The sequence below is a fragment of the Pagrus major genome, chromosome 8, assembly GCF_040436345.1.
Source record: "Pagrus major chromosome 8, Pma_NU_1.0".
Lineage (NCBI taxonomy): Eukaryota > Metazoa > Chordata > Actinopteri > Spariformes > Sparidae > Pagrus > Pagrus major.
Genome location: NC_133222.1, coordinates 22,051,816 through 22,075,673, shown reverse-complemented (window position 1 = coordinate 22,075,673; position 23,858 = coordinate 22,051,816). Strand labels below are relative to the sequence as shown.

At 40.5% G+C, this 23,858-nt stretch overlaps 1 protein-coding gene across 1 annotated transcript in view; it reads right to left on the bottom strand.

Annotated features, from left to right (window-relative positions):
* cftr (CF transmembrane conductance regulator) overlaps positions 1-23,230 on the bottom strand; it is a 36,826-nt gene extending 13,596 nt beyond the window's left edge. The window contains exons 1-19 of the mRNA XM_073471832.1: positions 22,998-23,230; positions 21,531-21,641; positions 18,678-18,789; positions 16,782-16,997; positions 15,597-15,686; positions 13,476-13,639; positions 13,159-13,284; positions 12,092-12,338; positions 11,829-11,921; positions 10,166-10,342; positions 9,856-10,047; positions 6,193-6,287; positions 5,045-5,131; positions 3,351-4,140; positions 3,008-3,136; positions 2,868-2,905; positions 2,208-2,494; positions 2,016-2,095; positions 1,017-1,167 (exon numbers count right to left, since the gene is read on the bottom strand). Coding sequence (XP_073327933.1) covers positions 1,017-1,167; positions 2,016-2,095; positions 2,208-2,494; positions 2,868-2,905; positions 3,008-3,136; positions 3,351-4,140; positions 5,045-5,131; positions 6,193-6,287; positions 9,856-10,047; positions 10,166-10,342; positions 11,829-11,921; positions 12,092-12,338; positions 13,159-13,284; positions 13,476-13,639; positions 15,597-15,686; positions 16,782-16,997; positions 18,678-18,789; positions 21,531-21,641; positions 22,998-23,050 — 3,238 coding nt within the window. The 5' untranslated portion in view covers positions 23,051-23,230. The remainder of the gene's footprint in view (positions 1-1,016; positions 1,168-2,015; positions 2,096-2,207; positions 2,495-2,867; positions 2,906-3,007; positions 3,137-3,350; positions 4,141-5,044; positions 5,132-6,192; positions 6,288-9,855; positions 10,048-10,165; positions 10,343-11,828; positions 11,922-12,091; positions 12,339-13,158; positions 13,285-13,475; positions 13,640-15,596; positions 15,687-16,781; positions 16,998-18,677; positions 18,790-21,530; positions 21,642-22,997) is intronic.
* Between the last annotated feature and the right edge of the window lie 628 nt (positions 23,231-23,858).

Below are 23,858 nucleotides of genomic sequence, written 5' to 3'. Positions count from 1 at the left end.
GGAAAAACAACTGTTAAATGTGTAAAAGCTTTTAGAAATGTCTCAACTCTTTTCTCATGGATACCAAACTCTTTGCTGATTGGAGGATAATGGTTATGTTATTCACCCTGCCTCACTTCCTTTAACTGTTCCCGCCCCTCTGTGGCAGCACATCCATCCTCCCCTTCAACCCTTCCTCTGTCATGTTTTTGTTTTTCAGCCTGACCTTTGCCCCCCTGGCTCCCAGCCATCCACCAGCTCTGCCTGCTGACAGGCAGTTATGATGACTGTGGCGTCTGCCCCCAGTCTCACTTCCTCTGTTCGCTCTATTGGCGTTCCTGTAATGTTCTCACTTTTACTCCTGAATATTCCCCCTTACCTGTTGTTGTCCTGCTTCTCAACTCTCACTCTTATTAAATTGTCAAATAAAAGAGAAATAGAAATGTAAAAAATTCAGCCTGTTACTCAAGGATACTTCAGCAAGATGGCTGCCTTTATCAGCAAGAACCATTTAACAAATGTATTGTTTTGTTTAATCCACAATGCAAATAGCTGCCAAATGCATAGTATCATAAGAGAGCTTTTAGGCATGCTTTAGACAAAATACATTCTGTAGGACTAACCTTGAATACATATATGTTATGAAGTATATTGAATGTCAAGTTTCGAATACATTTCAAACACATCTAAATGCATTCAGCATTCACACATTTCCTAATCCATATTTGAAATTCAAGAAGGTATTTGCTATGTTCAGTTAAATGTATTCATCACACTTCAGCTAATTTTAAGATTTTGACATTTTGTTTTGATTTACATATTACAAATGTATATTTTGTATTTTTTTCTTTTTTGTAAGGTCAATGTGCTTACTCAATATTCTACTCTGCGTAAAATGCTATGATGACAAGCAGAATTTTCTTTGCCGGTCCTCTCTGATACTTTTTATTTCTCTTCGCTATAACAAAAAGAAGCTATTGCGCTGGTACTACCACATTGCAATCTCACACTTACACAAATTCTTCTGCCACTCTCACCTTCAGCCTCCAGTAGCTTGAGTTGCTGTCCAGTTCGTAAGAAGTACTTTCTGATGACAATGAAGATGACTGCCAATGGGATGGCAGCGATGAAGATGTAAGGCCGCATGATGGACACGGTGAAGATGGCGCCCAACACAATCAATGTCAGCTGGTGAGAGGGAAAAAAGAAAAAAAAATACTAATGTATTCAATGGGTGTACATACAGTTAGTCTCAATTGGGCATGGGACGATATGAAAATTTCATATCACGATTATCATGGCTGATAATTGCAATTCACAATATGATATCGATAATCATCTCAATATGCCTAAAACCCTTGAAATGGCACTAAACGATACTGCAATCACATTACCTTATATTTTGTAAAGAAACAAATATTTTTATTGCATCACAGAAGTCACACATCTTGTGGCAATTCAAAATTAAGCAAGAAACCAAACCAGACCTGTACTTCATCAAGCCAGAAAGCTTTTTCCAAGTAATTCATGCGAGGTTATCAGCGATTATCCTGATTCATGATTATCCCAATAAGGAAAATTTACCACGATCAACTTATCCTGAGTATACAAAATCTTATTTTGTTCAATCCCTCGTCTCAATGAAAGAGACTGACTTTTTGTGCTTTCTTTCTCTAAAACCTGAGTGATTGGTGCAACATTTATATACTACTGTGGAGGATGCATCATATTTCTTGGACAGGTAAGAACCCTATGATGTATGTTACATTAGCCACATCCGTTCACATCAGACTCACATTCAGTTACATTTTATAAACACTTTACAAACACAACAGCTAGCAAGACGAGGCAGAATGAGATCACTGCTAAGTTTATGAATGTGAAGCATGCTTACTTTATAGCCTTAATGACAGCTTGATGAGAGCTTTTTAGTGTGAATGTAGGAACATTCAGCAAAGCTATGTTATGCAGCCTTATTATTGTTTTGGAGTACTGGGTTACATTATGTTATGTCACTGATTGCGTTGGTTAAATACCTGTATGAGGTCAAACAGCACCAGAGGCAGCATGTCATCTATGGCGGCCATGTCCTTGGTGAACCTGTTCATGATCCGACCTGGTAGAAATTAGGAAAAAATTGAACTTTGTAGTGAATTACTATATTAAAATGGCTAAACAGATGTAGTTCTACTAACAGACAGGTGTACATATTAAAAAGAGAAAATCACCTGTCTTCATAGTGTTGAGCACAGCCATGGGGGCTCGTATTACAGCGCTTAGCATCTGTTCATGCAATCTTTTGGACACAGTGAGTAACGTGTGCACTAATGGGAGACCCCTGAAGAATCCCAGGGCCAACACGCTCTCCGATGTGGCCACGTAGATGTAGATAATGTAGTAAGCGCTGGTTGGTGTGACGATGACTGCCAGGTGGACAGGGGTTGACGAGGCGTTGGGGTGCTGCTCATCGATGTAGTTGGGTGATGAAGGGTTGGCACCATCCCTCCAAATCGTGCTGACAGGAAAACACAAGAATTCAAATTAGATTTTGCACCATTCAAGCTGAATTTATAATATAAAAACTCCCAAAAGATTGCGTGACTGAAATATGCATGCATAATATGTAAAAACTTGTGTACTGTAAGATACTTTATGGTCGCTTAATTTTTTAGGACTATGAAACTATATGATACGTTAAACATATATAACAAGCATATATTTAAACTTATATTGTGCAGTTTCAAAGTCAGTTGTATAGAAGAGAAAAAAAGACTTGCTGCTTTTGCCACCAATAGAGATCTACTTATCAATGATAATATTTAGCATTTCTGTGTAATTGTGGAAATGGAAACAGTTCAGGCTGTTTTAGTCTCTCACATGACACTTACTCAGTAATGAGGAAAATGCCGATGACTGAACCAGCAACCTATTGGTGGAAAGATGAAGAATTGGTAAAATGTTGTTTATTAATTTTACATAATTTGAAAAAAAAAACAAAGACAAACAAACTTGAAGATAGCAATTTTACCTCAATGATGAAGACAAAGACGATGAAAATTAGGACGTAGACTAAGCTCTTGTTGGTGGTGATGTAGCGCAGGTAGGTGCTCCATGAGGTAGTTTCAAAGATGTTCTCACGCTCATCTGCGAAGCATTGCTGTGAAGAAACAAAACCCCTCTTTAACCATAAAAACCCAGCTAAAATTGAACCTGTAAATCCAGCAACTATGAATTGAGACAAAATCGCGTACGTTTTGTGGGTATTGACCCTAAAAATGAAGAAGGGTGAAGAAAATGCATTGATTCTTCTGGAAAAATAAACATACTCATGTACTCTAAAATGCATTGAAAAGGTTCAAACAAAACTCTACCTCCATGTCTTCCTCATCCACCTCCTCACTAATGTCATAGACGCTGTCCTTGGACAAACGGCGGGCGTAAATGTCCAGCTCGGGCGCCAGGTCACACTGCGGTGTGATGGACAGCTTTTTTCTGAAGGAGGACCGAATCTGCTCTCTGCGCTCCTGGCCCTGAGAGTTGGTGATGAACGCCAGGACAGACTGGCGTCGCTGCCCATTGAGGTGCTGCAGCCCATGATGGTACATGTTACCCCTGGGGAGCACCTCCTCTACTTGATCATCCTCGGGTACCACAGAGAATTTCCTCTCAGAAAGTTCACGAACCCCATCCTCTATTGTACTGGACTGGGGAGGATTTGCAGTCTGTTGGGAGTTCCCGATGAAGGAGAACTTGCGAGCAGCTGCCAGGGGGCTAAGGATTAGAGACTGTTTGCGTTTTTCTGGGTAGCCATCACTTCCAGGATGTCCTTGGGATCCAGAGATGATTACTGGAGGGGGTGGCTGGCGGAATGACTGACGAATTGGCTCTGGGCCTCGGAAGCCAGCTGTTTCATCGACAGAGACCCTGCGGAGAGTTTCCGTGAGGATGGAGCTGCGTCTCTCTGCGTTGATGTTATCGTACGCTTCCAGGCCGAGGAGGAGGGAGCTGAAGTCAGGACGCTGGGCCTGCAGCTCTAAGAAGGTGCCATAGAAATAGCAGTCTCCATTGTGCAGCAGCAGGATTTTGTCTGCTCGTTTGAGATGCTCCAACTTGCTGGTGACCACAATACGAGTCTTGGAGGCCATAAGTTTACAGACACATCTGTACAGCGATACAAAAAAGGAGATTGTAAAAAAGCTATTCAACTGTTAACTTTTAAACATGGTTAAATTTTATAATAAGCAGCGTTAAAAAAATGGTAAAGTTATGGCTATGTAAACTAGTTGATAGCTATTTTGTTGCTAACAAACAATGAAATACTTTAGAAACCACTTATCAAGCAATATAAATGTTTATAAAATGTTTGTGAAGCATTTCATTGCTTCTCTCCTGAGTTTATGACTTGAGAACTGGTGTAAAAATGTTTTTTTTCACTAAGTTTCACACAAGGACATTTCTTTTCTCCTTAAAAAAACAAAACACATCATGTTTTTTTCAGTCAGTTCTCAAGTAATAAACAGACTTCAGACGTGGAAAATGGATCACAAGAAAAAAAAAAAAAACCTCACCTGCCCCTCAGGGCGTCCGTAAAATAGCTATTAACTGAAGTTTAATTAGCTATAAATTTACCATTTATTAAAGATGGTTATTATAAAATGTTACCCTACATACTTTTTAAACAAAGCATGACAAACAAATGAGTAGATGCTAAAATCAAGAACAAAAGACAGAGTGATGTGTCAAATCTTTAAAGCAAAACCAGCACTTGAATTTAACAAGCTACTGTATGTTCTTATTAACATACCTATGATCAGACTTTGACTACAAGAGTGATTTTGCCTAATTCTCCCCTTTGGAAGATTTCCAAACTCCTTATTTCATCAAAGGATATTTCCCTTCAAAAAAATCCCATTTCCTGAAAAGGTTACAGTGCGATGAAGCAGCCGTAACTCACCACCATCAACCCGAGTGTGTCTGACACAACAAGAGATAACCTTGACCTTAAACTTTAGCTCAACCACCCCCCACCTCCTCCACATGAAAGACTCTCTGTTGGGATACACACTTCTCAAAGATCTCTTTCTCTGTGACGATGTCCAGGTGGGTGAAAGGTGCATCCAGCAGGTAGAGGTCTGCATCTTTATACACAGCCCTGAGGGAGAAAACACACAGTGAGTCAGAGTAAAAGGGAGGCAAAGAAAAGGTTAGAATGTTCACCGTTAAGATACAACAAAAATGTTAAGATAGGAGAAAATAGAGAAAACGGAAACAATAGACACAGAAAGAGAAGATCAAAATGGTATAAATGAGGAAGTTGGGTCCCTGCGAGGATAAATCAATTCCAGTGAGTGTTTACAGTGACGGCAGAAGCTAAAAACCAAAGAGTGGCAACAAATTGATGCCAGGACACTAAACCAATAAATAATGCATGGGAATATGAGAGTGTCTGTAATCTTCACACAGATTTAATGGAGTAATAAAGCTCTACTGAGGCCGTAAAAGCACTCGTCATTACAACCAGACACCATAAAACACATAGTAGTAGTCTGTGCTTGCAGACAAAGAGATAAGAATGATAAGTGATGGTGATCAGCTTCGGCAGGTTATTATTATGTACAGTAGAGTTTTGATTTTTTACACCGTTGGGAACCAATACTAAGACTTGAAGCATTGCCAAAGACATAAAATCTGAAATACTTGAACAAGTTATTTAGTAGATGTTTTTATTGGCTTGGAGTGGAACCTCTTACGTTGGAAGTGCTGGTCATGACGATATTGATAATGATGATGAGTTTACGGCCCTGAAATTGATGTTTTGATTCAGTGATTGTGAACTACAGTCTATGCAAACGACTAACATTGATTAAAGTTGCAGAAGTGAAGGGAAAAAGGCTGTCTGGAGTATTCTTCAGTCAGTTAGTGTCTTTGATTCATGCAATGTAGCATTTAATATGCTTGCTCTATACCACAGATACTCTTAAATTGATGATCTCTAAAAAAAAACAACTCACTACTTCCTATATTTATCTCTTCATCAATTAGGACTCAAAACCGAAATCATGTTCTATTTTTAATCCTTTGTGCAACCTTTATGTGGCCATGTTGTTTTGCAAAGACTGTAATTATGACTAATGTGTAGAAGTGGTCTTCGCTGACAGATAAAAGGGAGTGAATGAGGCATGCTGACAGATGCTCAGTAGTGACAGGAAGTACCTAGCCAGGCCGAGGCGAGCCCTTTGACCGCCGCTGAGGGTCACCCCTCCTTCGATGAGGAGCGTCTTGTCTTTCTCAGGCAGCAAGGCGAAGTCCTGGAGAGGAAAACAAGGGGTCAGCGGGGCAAATACATATGTCATCACCTTTAATACGTCAGCAAGATGGTCTGTGTAACAGCTGAGAGGTTGACGAAAAAGCAAAATATTAATATAAGTATTTTATGTCTCTGTTCACTTCTGCTTTTCCTTTCCACCCTCTTGTAATTTATTTTACTCTTCGTAGCCTAGTATTCTTTTACTGTTCTAAATCTATTAATTGGTTTCTTATTCCTCTTGTGTGAGGTTCTCATCTTGTTGTCCTTTAGTGCTCCAACATATTTATTTTTTACTCCTTAATGATCTTAATCTATTTGTTTCTAGTTTCCTCTTATGTGATGTTGACTTCCTGCATTGCTGAAGAGTTTAACACACTATGTTGTTGTGTCAACCTAAAAGAGAGAAAATGGCTAAAAAGTCCTTCGTCATGTTTTATTCAAGGTGTTGTTTGTGCAAATATTTAGTGTCAAGATGATCTTTGCAATCTGGTGACTTTCCAATGTATTCTGGGAAAGGAAATGAAACCGTTTTTGCATGGAAAACACACCAGTAAGTCAAGTATGTCCAAACACCAAAGCTCAAAACACAGTCCTATAAATGACTTTTACCTGGCAAATATTTCATGTTCACGTAGACACAGAATCATTGTCAAGTTCAAACCACACAAAAAGCACAAACCACAGATTGGATGAGCACATGAAGGATGTCACAGGTAGAGACATATAGTGCATTATTGGTGGTTACTGATAATGAAAATAGACGCCCACACCAATGAGGATGAAGTGACAGCACACGTTTATCATCATTAAAACTTCCTACCTTTTTAACGGCAGCTTCCGCTGTCCTGACAGGAGTGCATAGGGAATCAAGTTAACATGTTGTTTAACAGCTTGTAAAATAAGGCAGCATAATAAAAACGCATGTTGTGTGTCTCGCTGTGAACAAAAAGCACCTGCTGGGTCAGCAGCAAGAGGCTGGAGGAGGCTACAGATGAGTTTACAGTGGGAGGACCACCCACGGCAGTCTGTCTGGTGCTTCAGGGCGCAACAATAGTGAGGAATTACAGTCACAGGCCCACTAAACGCCTCGTCTCTGTCTGGAGAAATCAGCTCCAGTTGTCACTCCTGTCTGACAGGGTTGCCTTGGGGATTTTTTCCTAAAGTAGAAAATCCTGTGAGCACTTTCTTTCCTCATGTTGAGTCATCTCTACCAAGTGATTGGTAAGACAGAGCAAAGAGGATTAGTGTTAAGAACTGGTATTTTTAGAAGCTACTGGTAACCTTTGAATCCTTTTATTTTACTTGAAAATTACTTCTGTATGAACATTATGTCGTTATCGTGATATGAGGCTATATATTGTCTTAGAAGTTGGATATTTTTATATTTTGATATGGCATAAGTGTTGTCTTTTCCTGGTTTTAAAGGCTGCATTACAGTAAAGTGATGTAAATTTTTGAAGACCAGACTGTTGTACTTGTTCTAATACTTAGTCATTATATCCACATTACTGATGATTCTTTATCGAAAGTCTCAGAGATATCTGGTCAAAAGTGCTTTTTAGAGGATTTGAAAATAGAAATTAGGCCTGTCACGATATTAGATTTTCACTACGATTATTGTAGTCCAAATAATTCACAATAACTATTATCGCAATATCCACTCACACTGTGGGAAGAGTCTGTCGTTTTGCCGCAGACTGTGGTAGTAGCTAGCTAGCTAGTTACTACATCTTCTTCTTCTCCTGCTTTTCCGGGTGGCAACCAGTGTTAAGGTGCATTACAGCCAATAACTATTTTATTAATTTTTAAAGATTATATCATCCAGCCCCAAAATTACTACAAAGCTTTTACTGCCGAACATCTTATTTACGAGTGACGATCAGGTCATATCAGCCGATAAAGACCAAGTTTTTTAAGAGGCACAATTTGTGATCACATCAACAAATCAGTTGCCCCAACACAAAAAAAATGAAAAACTCAAGATTGATTACAGGTGTTACATGAGTACTGTAAACACTGCAGTTTAAGATGTGAATATTTTAAGTCATCATTTTAGGAAACAAAAAACGCAAATATCAGAGAAAACCTTAAATGTATTTGATTAGAAATATTGACAAAGATTGTGCCTTTAAATAAGAATTGTTTTTTGCATCAAAATGTTTTATCTTAAATAATTTTAAAATGTACCTACTGCAATGCCAGCAATCACTTAACATGGCAACCCTAACCCAAACAATGCATCACCCTCAACACTGTGTGAAGGTAAGCTGTCATTTTTGAGGCAAAACTTCAGAGGAATCGCCTCAACACTTCCTGTCATTCTGAGTCATTTCCATACAGTATACAGCAGGACTGCTGCAGTTTCACTGATGCCTCATGCCAGAGTTTGACACCTCCCCTCAAAGGCAAAATGGAGACATGGAGATGTCAATATTGCATGCCAGCTTTGTTTGTTGTGACAACATGTTGTGTTTTTGTCAAAACCACCGGGGTGCTGTCAGTGCCACAGGAGATGGGGGGTGGTAGTAAATAAATATGATGGTGTCACCCTCTGCAGGAGCCGCTGCATTGATTTCAGTATAAATAATCCAAACAAGTGTATTTAGGATTTCAACATGATTAAAAAAAAATGTCATTGATTTATCAGCATTAACTTGTACATCCCTGATTCCAAGAATTTGATCTTCAGTTTTTAAATAGTTGTGGTAGTTCAAATATATTTGACAGTCCATTACTCATGTATTACATCACTGTAGTGTACTACATTTTCATTATTTAATATTCCAAAGATAGGTTTACAATAATAATAATAATTTGATTATATGTCCCATCTGCAACAGCCACAGATACTGGATTTCTTTTCTTTTATTTGTCAGAGCATTTAATTTGTTGTCAGGATGCCAGGAGATTTTCAACAAATACGACAAAAAATGCTTCTAAGATAACTTACCAACCCAAGGTTTAATATTGAATCACAGATCTAACAAGCACACAGGACTGACAGTTTGTCCATAAAACTGCTCGTCTGTGTTAAAGTTTCTGTCACTGGGAACCAATAAGCTCATATTCCATCCCAGTGACATAACGACAGATTTCCATGGCAACAGAGGAGACATTATTCTGCTGAGGGGCCGTCACTCAACACCGAGGCTTATGAGAGTGCGAGTGTGTGTGGTTGTGTATCACTGTGAGAGGCAGAGAATGTGCAAGTATGTCCGTCTTTGTGTGTGTGAGGGACATAATGGAGCAAATGTGGACTGAGGAAACCTGAACCTACTTGACGCCTCGCAGAGGCTCCAAACAGACAACTGAGCAGAGAGCATCAGTCCAACGAAAGAGAGAAGCTGGCAGAGATGAATTTACCAGAGAAAAGTTCTTTGTAACTAAAGAAATATTTTAATAGCGATATATACTTGTTAATCTCTTTCACAGATTTAAAGTGACTCTGAATTTGTCAGACGTAATGTAGGTGCTAAACATACCTACAGAAATCCACTTCATCTGCAGAACAGAAGATGTAAAGAAGAAGGGAGACAAAAAGTTGATGAAGTTTGATAAAGTGAAGCTACCTCCTCCAGCTGGCAGGCCTTGATGACCGAGGTGTAGCGGTACTCGTCGTATGTCAGGCCAAACAGGATGTTGTCTCGAATCGTCCCCGGCATGATCCATGAAGTCTGGGGCGAGAAAGAGATACGACCGCTGTGTCTGATTTTACCCTCTGATGGCACCAACTCTCCCAGGATCATCATGAGCAGGGAACTCTGGAGGGAATGGTTGAAAATGTTGTTACACCTCATTTGTAACATTTGACAGTAGACCGATTCCGTAACACATGCAGATTCGGCATTGTCTCTAGAAACACTGATGTCTTTGATGTACCTTTCCTGAACCAGTGGATCCAGCCACCGCCAGCATCTTTCCCTTCTCCAGGTATAGGCTGATGTTTTTGAGGACAGGTGTGACATAGAGGTTAGTGAAGAAGAGGCCAGCGTCACCGTTCATGTGTCCGTTTGCCTTGTTCTCCTGCTTGATCTTCTCAAACAGCTCACCAATGCCCTGCAGAGTTCAACATTACAGTCTTCACTTAATGAGAACCAAAGACTATAAAACATATTATTTATATTAAGCCATTTTCTCTAAGGTAGATTGAAACAAACAATTTGCCCGTGAATACCATGTTTATATCAAATATTCACTCTTGACTTTTAATACAGATTTAACATGATCTCTAATATCTAAAATAAAAAGAACTCCAGATTTTCCTCTTTGGAAAAAAATATACTGATATTTATTATATCACATAAAGGGTTCATACAGCTTTTTGAGAGTAAAATTTTTCAAGGCATGTTAAACAGAATATGATCCCTGGAAATTATCCCATGACCTCTTTGGGGGTCCCAACCCCCAGGTTTACAACACACTATAAAATTCTTTCAAACACTGTATAATAATACGCTTTACTATACATTATTCTGTGTGTGACTGCGTGCATAGCATGTAACAGATTAGTGTTTTTCGTTTAGTTTACATAACTGCCTGCTCAGGGCTGAGTGAGTGTGTCCGTCATGCTGTGCTTTCAGAAAGTGACACCAGGCCAAACTGCTGTGAGAAACAAGAGATTCTCCAAAGTCTCACAATGGCGTTATTTCACCTCATCTGTCACTGCCTCTGTAAAGATTAATGGCTGACACATCTCAATGTTAGAAAAGGGGAACTCTGCTTGACTCGCCGGCTTAATCATTGACCCCTTGTGACATTTTATGGGTCACCGTTCCTCTAATGCCGGGACTTGCTGTGGTTTGTATACGTTTGTCTGTGCGATTCTCATTCTAATGAGCTGACGTACATGCTGTCAGCAGTAAAGAAAGGCTACACCCCTCCCATTCATCTGCGAATGGCACATTCCAGGAAGAGGAGAAGGCAAGAGGAGAATCTGGGAATTAGGTGATGAACACAACTCTGAATCTCAAAGGGAGATTCAGAGCGTTCCCAGCAAAGGCAAAGTTTGGTGACGACACTGAGATAATTAATTATGCAAAGTAACGGAAAAAAACACAGTTGGATGTTGGTTTTCTCACGGTGTTGGGTGGTCAATGAATCACACCTGTTAGACTTAGTTTACAGCCTCTGCCTATATACCTATATTATACTACCCTCTCTCCCTGTGATGGTGAGGAGTTAACTATTATATCTGTAGTGCATGGTGGATTTAGGGGTTGTGGGAACTTTAACTTCTTTACTCTCTTACAGTAAATGTACTGTTACCTGACTGATGCTGGATTTTTGGGGTCAACACCTATATCGACATTTGAGAGTCAGATAAGGATCAGTTAACAGGCTTCTATTTTTATTACCATCAAGCCAAACTGAGATTTGCAATAATGGGGATGTCAGTGTTTTTATTTTTGGTGTTACTTGCATTTAGGTAACATTGGTCTCACCTGGTGGAGAAAATGCAACAGTAATCATACAGTATTTTGTATAAATGTTCAGTTAAAGTTATTTGTCTCATTCATTTTTTGACACACAAAGACAAACAAACCTCATCCCAGGATGCAGACACGTTCACCAGCTCCAGTTCAGTGGTGGTCAGGTTGTACTCCAGGACTCTGTATTCTTCCTTCATCAGGAATTCCTGGAGAAAAGAAACAAAGGGAGGTACAATAGTGTTAAACATACATTTATTATGTACTACTCAATTCTGTCACAAGCTGTGAAGGCTGACACCTAAACTGACATTTTTAGACTGAATATTTTGATAACATTTCTCGCAGCCGTGCCCCCTCCTTTCTGACTCTGACTCACCTCTATCTTCTTGATCAGTGCCAGTGTGTCGTACCACATCTGGATGGATCCTGGCAGCTGGCGAGTCAGCGTCATTCTCAGCACCATGCAGTAGGAGGCTGTGGTGAAAATACGACGAAGGATGATGCCTTTACTGAGAGCGTGCGGCACGATGGCAGACACAATGACCAAGATGGCGGAAAAGAAGTATGAGGCGCTGTAGAAGTAACGCAGAGAACCGATCTTCCTCGTCAGCGTCATCTCGTCCCTGAGGAGGGATAGGAAGTGTGAACAAAAAGGTTTTTCAGTTTTCAGAAGAAATTTCAGTTTGCATTTAGTCTGGCAGAGGAAGTTTCATAAACATGGTGGCATGGAAATAATCGTTAGAGAGCAACCAACAGCCAAAAAGGAATTTTGGTAAAACAGCATGTCAGTGTTTCCAGCTGCTTTTATCAGGTAAATGTGAAGCCTTGGTGGCTCTGCGTTTGCTCTGATACTTATCAACATATTTCTGCACTATGACACCAAAACTCTTTCTCATACGTTTATTGTACTTGTCAATTACAGCAATCATGATTCTGGCTCCGACATCCACCAGCGAAGCCAGCGTGGTTCTGCCGATTGACCACATGTTTTAACATCTCTCTCTCAACTATAGCACCAGGTTGATTTCATTTCTACTGTACAGTCAAAGTACAGTCTCCGTCTCTTGCTTCTTCTTTTTCCCTTCTCAGTTCAGTTTAATACAGTATATCCATGCTGTGTATAAAGAGATACTTGAGAAATGGATGACTTAAAAGGTTAGGAGTATACTGTATGTGAACTTACGTATAACTAGAGCGATGCTGCTGTCCACTTCAACAGTAGTGTTGAAGGACAAAAACAGTTTTATTAAGCCCACTAATACCCAACTTTCAAATGCTTTAACACTTTTTGTTCATTTATTTTTGATATAACCAACAGATATATTGTTGTCAGCCATGCAGCAAATATGAGTAAACTAAGGTAAACTTGGGAATTAAAAGAATAGAAAATAGCTTCAGGAAATGTTTCTTCTGTGATACAGTTCGTGTGTGTTGATGTCTTACTGCCGGATGTTTTTGATGATGGTCTCCATCACCTCTTCCCAACCATATGCCTTCACAGAGTGGATGTTCTCCACGATCTCTGAAGTGAGAGCCAGGCGGCGGTTGATCATCCCTCCTCGCTCCACCCTGTTTGCAGGACACAGTTTTACATTACCATCTTACAGCAGCAGCATCATAGATGCAGGTTTCTGTATACACAAACAGAAACATGTAACATGTTTAAATTCAGTGATCGAAACTGAAAGCTCATTTTGATCGACACCCCTAACTGATATAAATTATATAAAGTGAGTGGATGTGTGGTAGTGTTTCCTCACCGATGTGGTCCCATCTTCTGTGTGAGCCAGGCCTGGATGATGCCAAGCAGAGTCAGAGCTGCCAACGCGCAGAAGCCATTCACCTCGATCAGCTCCCATATCAGACCCACACACAGTATACACTGCAGGGGAGTGATCCATACAAAGTGGGCCAGACCTAAACTCTGGAATAAACATACACAGAGAAGACAGTAATATACATAGGGTAACTAGAGAGGTCAAAGGTCAATACAAGGAAGGAATACAATCACTACTATAGTCTTGAAAGCTCGATTTATAAAGTTAGCAAAGGATAGTAGTTAGCTTAGATCAACATGAGCAAAATAAACTTAGTCATGTGCCTCAAAGGGAAACAGTTAACTATGCTAGCATCAAACAGAAACTGTGTATTTAAACATATTTATGTGAAGACATGACTGAAACATATTGAGCATACAGGTAGATAGTACAGTAAGTTATGCTTTGCAAGGCTATTATATGAGTATTTGCACCTCCATGTGATGTGTGTATTATGCTCCATCAATTGCAATAGTTTCTATGGAAAATTTGATAAAATTAAGATTAAAAATATGTTTTTTTCTTACTAAACAGAATAATTTAGAACTGCAGAGAATCTAAACTGACTGGAGGAGTGAGGATGTGATATTAAAAGCATACTACATGTTTTGAGTATTACTGAACCTATCCTGTGGTAAAAGAAAAGCCTTCGCAACAACTGTGGCACACCGGTGACTGTCCACACAATGAGACACGTCTTCATATACCTCGATGAGGTCAGAGTGCAGGGTTTACCACAGGGAACTCTTGCAGGATTACTTACTGAGTTGTCTTATTATTTTGATAATGTTAAAAGCAAAAGTTATATTTGCAGTGCAGAGGAATGAATAAATGCACGATAACAATGACTGAACACACTAAGGACAGCATCAAAAGTATGAAAGCAGAAAAGCAACTGGAGAAATAGTCATGAAAGACACAAAGTATCAAACAAACTTTTGAGGAATCTACTTTCATCCAGTCAGCAACTGTGCTGATGAACCTGAGCTGTACTGTAGGTGAGAAACTCACAGCTCCCTTTCATCCACTCGCCTACAAGGGAATCAACTTGTAACTTTAACCAGTCATTATAAGAAGAGAGTGGTGCGTTGGGCAAAGCCAGGTGATAATTGTCTCAAAGCAGGTTGCAGGGTGTTTTCACATTCAACGCCTCAGTGGGACCTGAGGCAAGACTGAGTTCAGCACACACACACACACACACACACACACACACACACACACACACACACACACACACACACACACACACACACACACACACACACACACACACACACACACACACACACACACACACACACACACACACACACACACACACACACACACACACACACACACACACGGCTTGCATTCAGCAATGTGTTTTTCAACACCAAATCACAATTACAGAATACTTTGTTTGGATACACAACCCTAATTGTGTTTGTATATGTCTGTGTATTGTTCTAGGTCCATATTTCTCTAATTGTCCCTCAGTATGAAGGTGTTTGGTCATAAAACAGACTCTCTCTGAAGTCAGGGAGGGTGTGAGCTGTCAGTTCTCTTTTCCCTCATCCTTCCTGTAGAGACAAAAACTTTCTCCCAGCTACTCTTGAGTGGAAAACTACTGGATTGTTCCTTTGACATATAGTGACTTGACTTTTGTACCCAAACAATGGGAAGCAATTCACACCCAACAGTCGGTTTCAAAGGTTCTGTACTTGAAAACAAATTTTTCCTGTAAATCACAAATCTCCATTGTTTCAACTGGTGTAAAACATTTTTATTAGCTTAGTTTCACCATTAGCAGGAGCCCAGAGTTTATATATCGATCTTATATTCATGCTTCACTGGTTTTAATCTGAAAGTTTTTCATTCCTGTGGAAAATAATTTAGAGTAAAGTAAGATGTATGTGTTTCTTGGAGCTGCAACTCAGCCAGTTTATGACAGGTACCTTACATTTGGATTCGGAGCATTAAAATTGCCAGTGATTACAGAGATTAGTGGTTTATGGGAATGTAAAATGAAAGAAAAAACAAAAAATCTGTATGTAATTTCACAAAAGGCTTGAGTTTTCTCACCTCATCCAGCTTGTTGAGGTGGGCTGACATCAGACTGACCAGCTGACCAGTGCTGATTTTATCCAAGACCCGGCTGGACAGCTTCAGAGTCTGAAAAGGTCAAAGGTCAGGGGTCAGTTAAAGCACAAAGGGAGAAAGTGAATCGGTTGAAAGGACCACGCTTTGACACCAGGCTGCCACGCCTCTACGGGACCTCCACATGTGAGACGCAAACATTCAGTCATGCATGCTAAACAAGTTGAAAGCATTCAGCTGATCATTCTGTCTCATCTTAATATCAATAGAAGAAAACTAGCTGACAAATGCACACACACAACTGTCCTACTATCTTATCAGCTGGGTTGAGTTGTTTTGTACCAACAACTGGTTGTTACAGCAGTGACTTCAAGTGTCAAGTGTTCGATTCAGGTGTAATCAGAGAAAAAGGCCACAGTGTTTTCAGACATTACACATGACCTCCACAACATTTCCGAGTCAAAAATTGTACTTTTACTGTCATTCAAACAATACTACGCAACTATTTTACCTGAAAATAACATTGGCTTGTAATAGGGAGGATTGTGCCTCTGTTATTCGCACTCTGTACCCCGAATGTCTGTTCTTGCACTGTGTAACTTGGGTGAGAAGGTACAATCTCCAGCAAGAGGTACATAACGCTGGACTACATCACACACTATATATCATATTTTATGTAGAAAATGTTTTCAGGTTTTTTTACCTGATGTTGTCTGGCTGTTCTGCCTCAAATCTCAGTGATTTATGGAGTGTTCTGATGGACAAAAAGCTTTACTTGTTGCTAAAGTAACAGCCAACTGCTGCTACCTGTGGTTGCTGTTAGCGAGTTAGCTCAGTTAGCCCTGCAGCCAGCCAACTCTGTCCGGACTGGACTGGGAGCTCAGAGTACTGGGGGGACTGCAGGTGATTACAACGATTGCACAGGGGGCAACAGACCAAACAAGACACTGACATGAGAAGCTAAGAAGAGAAAAAGACACAGTGACCAAGCAAGAGGCCGGACGAGAGTAAATGTTGGACTACTTTTAATCGCTGGTGAGAGCTTCGAGAAATAAAAGCTAACAACAAGAAATAAGGTTAGAAAACTGTCTCAATCTGTGAGGGAAGATTTGGGTTTTAGATGAATAAAGAGAGGCTCAGGTCTATAAATACACCCTTTGCTCCTTTTACCTTCTTGTATATGAGACTGAAAAGAGCGATGCGGATTTGCATGCCCAGGTGATGCAGGCCAAAGATGGCAGGTTGCAGCAGGAGGAAGCGAGCAGTGAATAGGAGGCAGAGACCCAGAGCCAGGAAGTATCCCTGACTCCGCTCGGGAGCGTGGAACGGGTCGAAGGAGGCGATGATGCGACCCAGAAGCTGAGGCTGCACTGTCTTGGAAGCCTCCTACACCAAGAGATGAGAAGACAATAAGAGAAGTGATTAACTGATTTGATCTACTTTTTTAATGTTTTCTTTCCACATCCACATCTGGATCAGGACATGTCCAGCTCAGCAAAATGCCTGATATACTGTAAGAGGACGTCAGTGTCGCAATTTTGCATTTACCTGTAACATACCCGACATTCTGCTAAATATTTGAGAGCATCAAACAACCACAAACTTCTTTGGCATCTACTGAACCTTCCCTAAAGCGTTCCCGTTTGCCCCCACACAGCCTCTTTAACATCTAACAGGCATTCTTGTCGTCATGGCAACCACCTCCAACTGCACCAGCTGACGTAACGGCTGCTGTCACCACCTTCCCATAAGTCCGGGACAGTGAGATGGGTTCGCGACACTGTGGTGCGACATGCTTGTGATGTTTGTGTGCGTCATGGCACTGTGGCTCTACAGTCCCTCACCGCTCCAACACTGTAAACACTATTAACAGCTACCACATACAGTGAAACAGCAGCGTGTGATTGGTGGGAACTGTGGGAAGTGTCGTCATGACCTGATATTATGTTTATCAAATACTAGTGTATGTTTTTTAATTAGACATTAATTATTTGATGGTGACAATGTTGACCATAGTTTCATTTTTAGTGAGATAAATCTCAGGCAGCATTCATACACTGGAATATTAAACTTTCTGATCAATAATTTAAAGAACAAATCTGTGTAAAAGTATAATACTAAACATTTTCTAATTACACTCAGACAAATTACATGATTTGCTGCCTTTTCTTGTTTTGTTACTGTACATCGAATGCTTCTAGACACCAATTTAGGCTCTGGTAAGTCATTATGATTCTCAATATTTCTTTAATTTATTTATTAAATGCTAAAACAGTTAATCCACAGAATAATAATGATAAGATTAGTAAAGTAGCGTAGTATAATGGGAGTTGTTCTCTGCACTGTTAAACAAGTACCGTTGCTGATGAAAATCTATCTGACCTGACTTGTGGTAAATTACATGCATTTATCACTTTTTTATTGGCCGTCTGTGTGTGAATTGTATTGTGACGCGAAAAATGAGAGCTTCCCCGTCTCTCTTGGTTGCAAATACAAGCCTGTGGACAATTTGTTTAAGTTGTTTAATGCCTCTGGACTTTGGATTTCTCTGTGGAGGACTCCGGTTGGATTTTCTGTGACTATCCAAAGGATGGGACTTTTTGTTCGAGTGCCTCTCTCCGCTTAGCCCCCATAAAGTTTTAGTCACTTTACATTTAGTCACTTTCACGGACTTCCTTCCTCACTGTCTGACGTATAATCTGATGTTTACTTTACCTTGAGTAAACTTACAATTTCTCTGGATTTGTAATTTTTAGACATTTTAATGCGTACAAGTTACATATTATACCTTTAAAAAGGGAAATGTGTGTCTAACCCTGGGACATGATTGCTTGAATGATACACATCTATAATCTACGTCTAACCTTTATATTAACAGCTCAGATTAAAACTTGATTCTCTGCTTTTAGCTACAAATTAAACAAACCCAACATCACATTGAACAGAGCATGCAACTCATGAGTTTATATCTGCAACTCAATGCTCATGGCAGAGTTAATACCACACTTCCTAGGTCTAGTTATGCCAAATCTGCTTCCTCCAGAGTTGACAGACCGACAGACTCACCCCGAGGTAGAGGAGGACACCAAAGAAGGCGAAAGGGCCGAGGAAGCAGCGGGCCAGCGCTCTCAACAGCCTGGGCTGGTTCTTGGCCGACACCACCTCTCTGTCCCATTCTCTGCAGGAAGGACAGAGTTACAACACAGTTAAACAGCAGTGCAGGCAGGGTGGGAGAATAACACATCCACAAGACAAATGCCAGCAAAGTTTGGCTGTGGCTTTTCTATTTGTCTACTACTACTCTGGCAACAAACCAGCAGTCCAGTTTGTAAGAGTCCTTCCTTAACTGTGGCTGGTGATTCAGTCACAGAATGAGAAGCTGTGCATTTATTTACAAACACACAAAAACACATCACAAGTAAAATGCCGAATGGAAAATGAATATCTTATTTGTTTATTTCTCTAATGATCTGAAGATTTATCAGTGCTCAGTATTCTCAGTATTTTTGTTAGACCCTCTTGTCTATGCTGAACTTTACATTTGTGATGTGTAGTTTTTCCTAAACATACTTTTAAATATTGCCTACTGTAACTTTAAGCTTGGTGTCCTTATTACCACCCTGTTGGATTAACTTCCCACAACTGCCCTGGCAAACAGTTTCGGCTACAGTAAGTAGCTGCATTGTTCTCAGAGGGTCATTTATAACCGGGGTGATTTGGCTGACAAGTTCACGGAGAGTGATGGAAGAACAAGTGGATGAACAAAGATAAAGGAAGGAGGGGAGACCAATAGGATGAACACCATATAAACAGAGTAAGAGGATGGCGTATTAAGTGTTTACCTGTCACATGTGTTAATATCCTGAAGCTGAACAACAATGGGCTCTACCAAGCCTTAGAAACAAGCAGAACTGCTGCCAGTGATGGTGCATCCTTGAACAGAGGTGATTACCGATCAGTCCAAACAAAAAGGGTGAAAAGAAGACTACCACAAAACCCCTGTGTAATATTGTTGACATAGTATTGGTTGCTTAATGGTTAGAAAATAAGCCATGCAACATGACGCTCCTGGACTTGAACCTGATGGGTTATTAAGGCACACAGAGAAGCTCCAGTCCTTCCATATGTCAACGTACAGGGCAGGTGAATCCTGGAAAGTCTAATTCCTTTGAAAGTCCTTTTTCATGCCAGTAAAGCTCAGTGAACAGAGCTGATCGGATGGGGTGATGAAGGGACTGAGGGTACACAGCATGCTGTAATACAAGGTAAAGTTCACATTCCCAGAAGCCTTCGCCGTTTGCCTGATCGGAATAATGAAAGCAAAATCACCCACCACTGCTCATTCATCACCCGGCGGGCACCGGGCCCTTTCTAAAGGTCGACTTTTTAACACCCGCGTACATTAACTGGCTTGTTGGCACTATTGAGCGTGACGCGGGCCCCTGGGTAACCAAGAGGTGAGGCCAATGCAGGACACTGTGTGGTTGTTAGGCATGGTGAAAAAAAATTAAAATAAAAGAAAGAAGACACATGGCTATTTAGTCTTTGGGTTAATATCTTACTCCTCTCTGGTTTTAGGAAAATAAATATGTGTCAAAGATGTGGCATTTATTTAGTGCTAGAAGAGCAGTACAAGAAAAGGTTTGAGAGGAAAAAGAAGCAAAAGGAAGAAATGGAAGAAAAGTGATGAATTTAAAGGGTAAGTTCACCCAAATCTGAAAATGTAGTCATTATCTTCTCACCTCCATGCTGATTGAAAGTCAGGTGAAGTTCTGTCGTCCACAACACATTTCTGAGATCCCAAATTGATTTGAAAAGACATTATTTACAATCTTTTGAAAGCTGAAATCTCCCCTGCAGCTGCTAAGCTGAAGGCGTTAGTGCAGTCAAGTCTGAAGTAAGTTCACAAGCTCGACCGTGTATCGAGTAATGTCATTTCAAATCAATGTGGAATATAGAGGCTTCCGGGGACTTGGATTATGTCGGATGAGTTGTATGGAGCCATTTTTATGTTGTTTTTTTTCTTTTACATTTTAAAATAAGTCCCCATTCAGTTGTTTAGGAGAATGCTGCAATGCTGTTTTGCAGAAGCAGCAGAAGGTAAACAGACTGACAGCTGCATAGATGATAAAGACCAAAAAAAGTCAAGCAAATCCCTTCATCATTTAATTTGAGAAAAGGGAGTGAAGAAGGGGAAGAGAGACCCTGAGAGGTGCAGAGAGAAAGAAGAGATGGACAAACTGAAAGTAGAGAGAAGAGTTAACCTTGTCCATCATCTTTGGCTGGTTGTTTGTTTGGCACACACAGGTTTGGTTTATGTCTAGTCCTGTTTAAATGCCAGCCCATATTTTAAGTTTGCTGTGAGGGAAGGATGGTGACTGTAAACACACGCAGGCCAAGTATGAAAAACATTACGGCTGCACTTTGACATTGCAGTTTTTCTACGAATTTATCCACCATTAAAGGTTGGTCACGTACGTATCAGATTCACAGTGTGCAGAGTAGACGTACTTAAAATCTGTGTTTATGACGAGGTGGATTGTTGCAGTTTGATACCATGCTTATGTAAAAGCGACTCTGAAAGGTGGAATTTGATTTACATATCAATAAGGTAAAACAGGATTACAATGTGACTGGCATCTTTGTTTTCTGTATACTGACACAAGTGAGACAACTTGCTTTATAACTGATGAACAATAAGGCTTCTTAACTCAAAAGGAACCAAACTACAATGAAACCTGATGTCTTTGAACCCACTATGCAGAACTGTCAGGTGGCGGTACGTGAGAAGTCAGCTACTGATCTGCTCTCCCACAGCCCAAATCTCTTAATGAGCCTGGGCTGCAGCATGACAATTACCAGTCAGTGTGTTGGGAAGTAAAAAAAAAGGCACGAGTCAGGTAGACCGACTGCACAGACCTTTCGAGTCTCTCAGAGAGGTTGTCTGCCAGATCAAAAGAAGGAGCCTTATAAACATCTGTCAGCTGCAGCTTCTTCCTGAAGCCCTTCCTCAGCAGCGGTGACGTCCACCTGCACGAAAAAAAAAACACAGATTAGACAGATTGTTGGGTATCATCTATTTGAAGCGAGGACTTAAGAGTTTAACAACAGAAAGAGTCCAAACATTGGATCCAAAATCTATTTGTATCGATACACATGTAGTCAAAGTGCACTGAAATAAGAGGAATGCACAGTCTCTCTTTCTCGAGAGCCCAACTTATACACTACATAAACACACATATTTTGCAATGATCCCTGAAATGTGGTAATCAAGTGTGCTGTAACAGTAAACACACATTGGCCAACAGATATTCAGATACCAATATATCTGTGATGGGCCAATATCAGCCAACAGAACCTGCTGACCGATATATCGGCTGGCCTCATCTGTCTACTACTACTCCTCCCCAAGCTATAGTTTAAACACAATTAAAAATGCATTTCATAATTGGATGAATATATATACAAGAGGATAAGCCTTTGTCATAAGGGTCTGTGTTGGAGTGTGAGCTAGTGTGAGCTGTAATATAAGTAATCCATGAGGTTTCACAGTCAGACTAATGACAGAGAGGGGAGATACAGTCACATGTTTGCTTGTTCCTGTGACTTATAAGTTTAAAGAAAGACCGTGACACGTAACGGTTTACATCATCTCACTTTTTGTGTCTGGATCTTTCTTTGTGAGGTCCCATTAGTGTGAAGAGAGAGGAAATATCAGGTCATATATCCTTTGACGTTCTCATTTCATTTTTGAGTGATTCAGGTGCCTCAAATATGAAGGACAGTGCAGGAATATAAAAAAAGTCACTAGTCGCACTTTAAATCCAAACTGTTCACTTTACATAGTTAGTAAGGATGTTTACAACTCTTACCATGCTTCACAAAACCATCAAAGATCGTCTACACTCACCTGACGGAGCTTTCTAGAACAAACCTCATCGAAGCGCACAGTTTATAACTCTCAGATGCGCATTTTACGCATTTTACGCACGGATCACGCGAACAACCTCCGTCTCACTGGCACTTTCTGAGTGAACTGTGATCATAATCTCCATATATTCTGATAAACATGACATGAAGACGGTCCGTGACGGTGTGACAACATTTCGGAACACCATCACAATTGTTTCTAAGGTTTTGATACTTTAATTTCTCCACAAAACAAACCCAAAGTTTGACATCACACGCACGACACGCTTAGACGCAATAATTACTACCGACTGAAGCAAGTGGAGCACGTATTACTTATTGGCAATATCAACTGATTCCCACTTTTTCTCTCCAACATGATGTGGCGACAGTGAGGAAACACGCAGAGCTGCACCTTGCCACCCACAGACAGCTCCAGATCCTCAGACTAAGGATGCAAAATGAAACACGTCTTACCAGAAGAAAAATTTGGATAAGAAGTTTGCATCTTCCACTGGTGACTTCTGCATCCTAAGTGCGCCGCCAGTTTGGTTTCTCTGCACCTGAGTCCTTTTCGTGCGCGTCGCTCACATTTGTGTGTCCCCTGGGTGGCACACGCACACGCACACACACACTAACAGAGGGTGCTCGCCTGGTTGATCCTCCACTTTGTGCGCCAGGCAGTAAAAATATGATATCAGTTATCTTCCTCAACCAAAACTGGTATCTGTATCTGGTCCCACGCGCTCTGTCTGCTGCTGCTGTCTTGCGCTCTCCTTCAGTGCGACACAGAGGACAGTCCATCCTTTATGGGCTCGCCAAAACGTGCGGACACACACGTCATTTCCACGCCGACGAGCCTCAGGTTGCATATTGTGGCAACAAGCTGAAGAGTTAAAGCCAGCTGCAGACAGATATTGATCCATGTACAAGACAACGCAGTCCAGAAGTCCACAGGGAATCATTCTTTACGTTGTAATTTCACTGAGAGGAAACGTCTTCAACAAACTCTCCTCAGTCTGTCTGTCGCCCTTGTATGTAAAGCTTTTTAAAAATATGCTGTGATAAATATGCCTTGCCAAAATAATGATTCCTAAAATGTCCATAACTTAATCTCATATTTTAACCCCTTCATGTAAAGGCAAGAGTACAATTCTCACATCACTGACATGTGACAAAACAAGTATTTTACAAACTGGGAGATGTGGAGCTTGAAAAACCTTTGTTAACTTTTGTAAAAGCTTGTGGTATATGGCTCAAACAAGTGCCAAGGGATCTGAAACAATAGTTATGCCCCATATGTGCATAATTAATACAAATCATGAGCTTTGTCTTTCA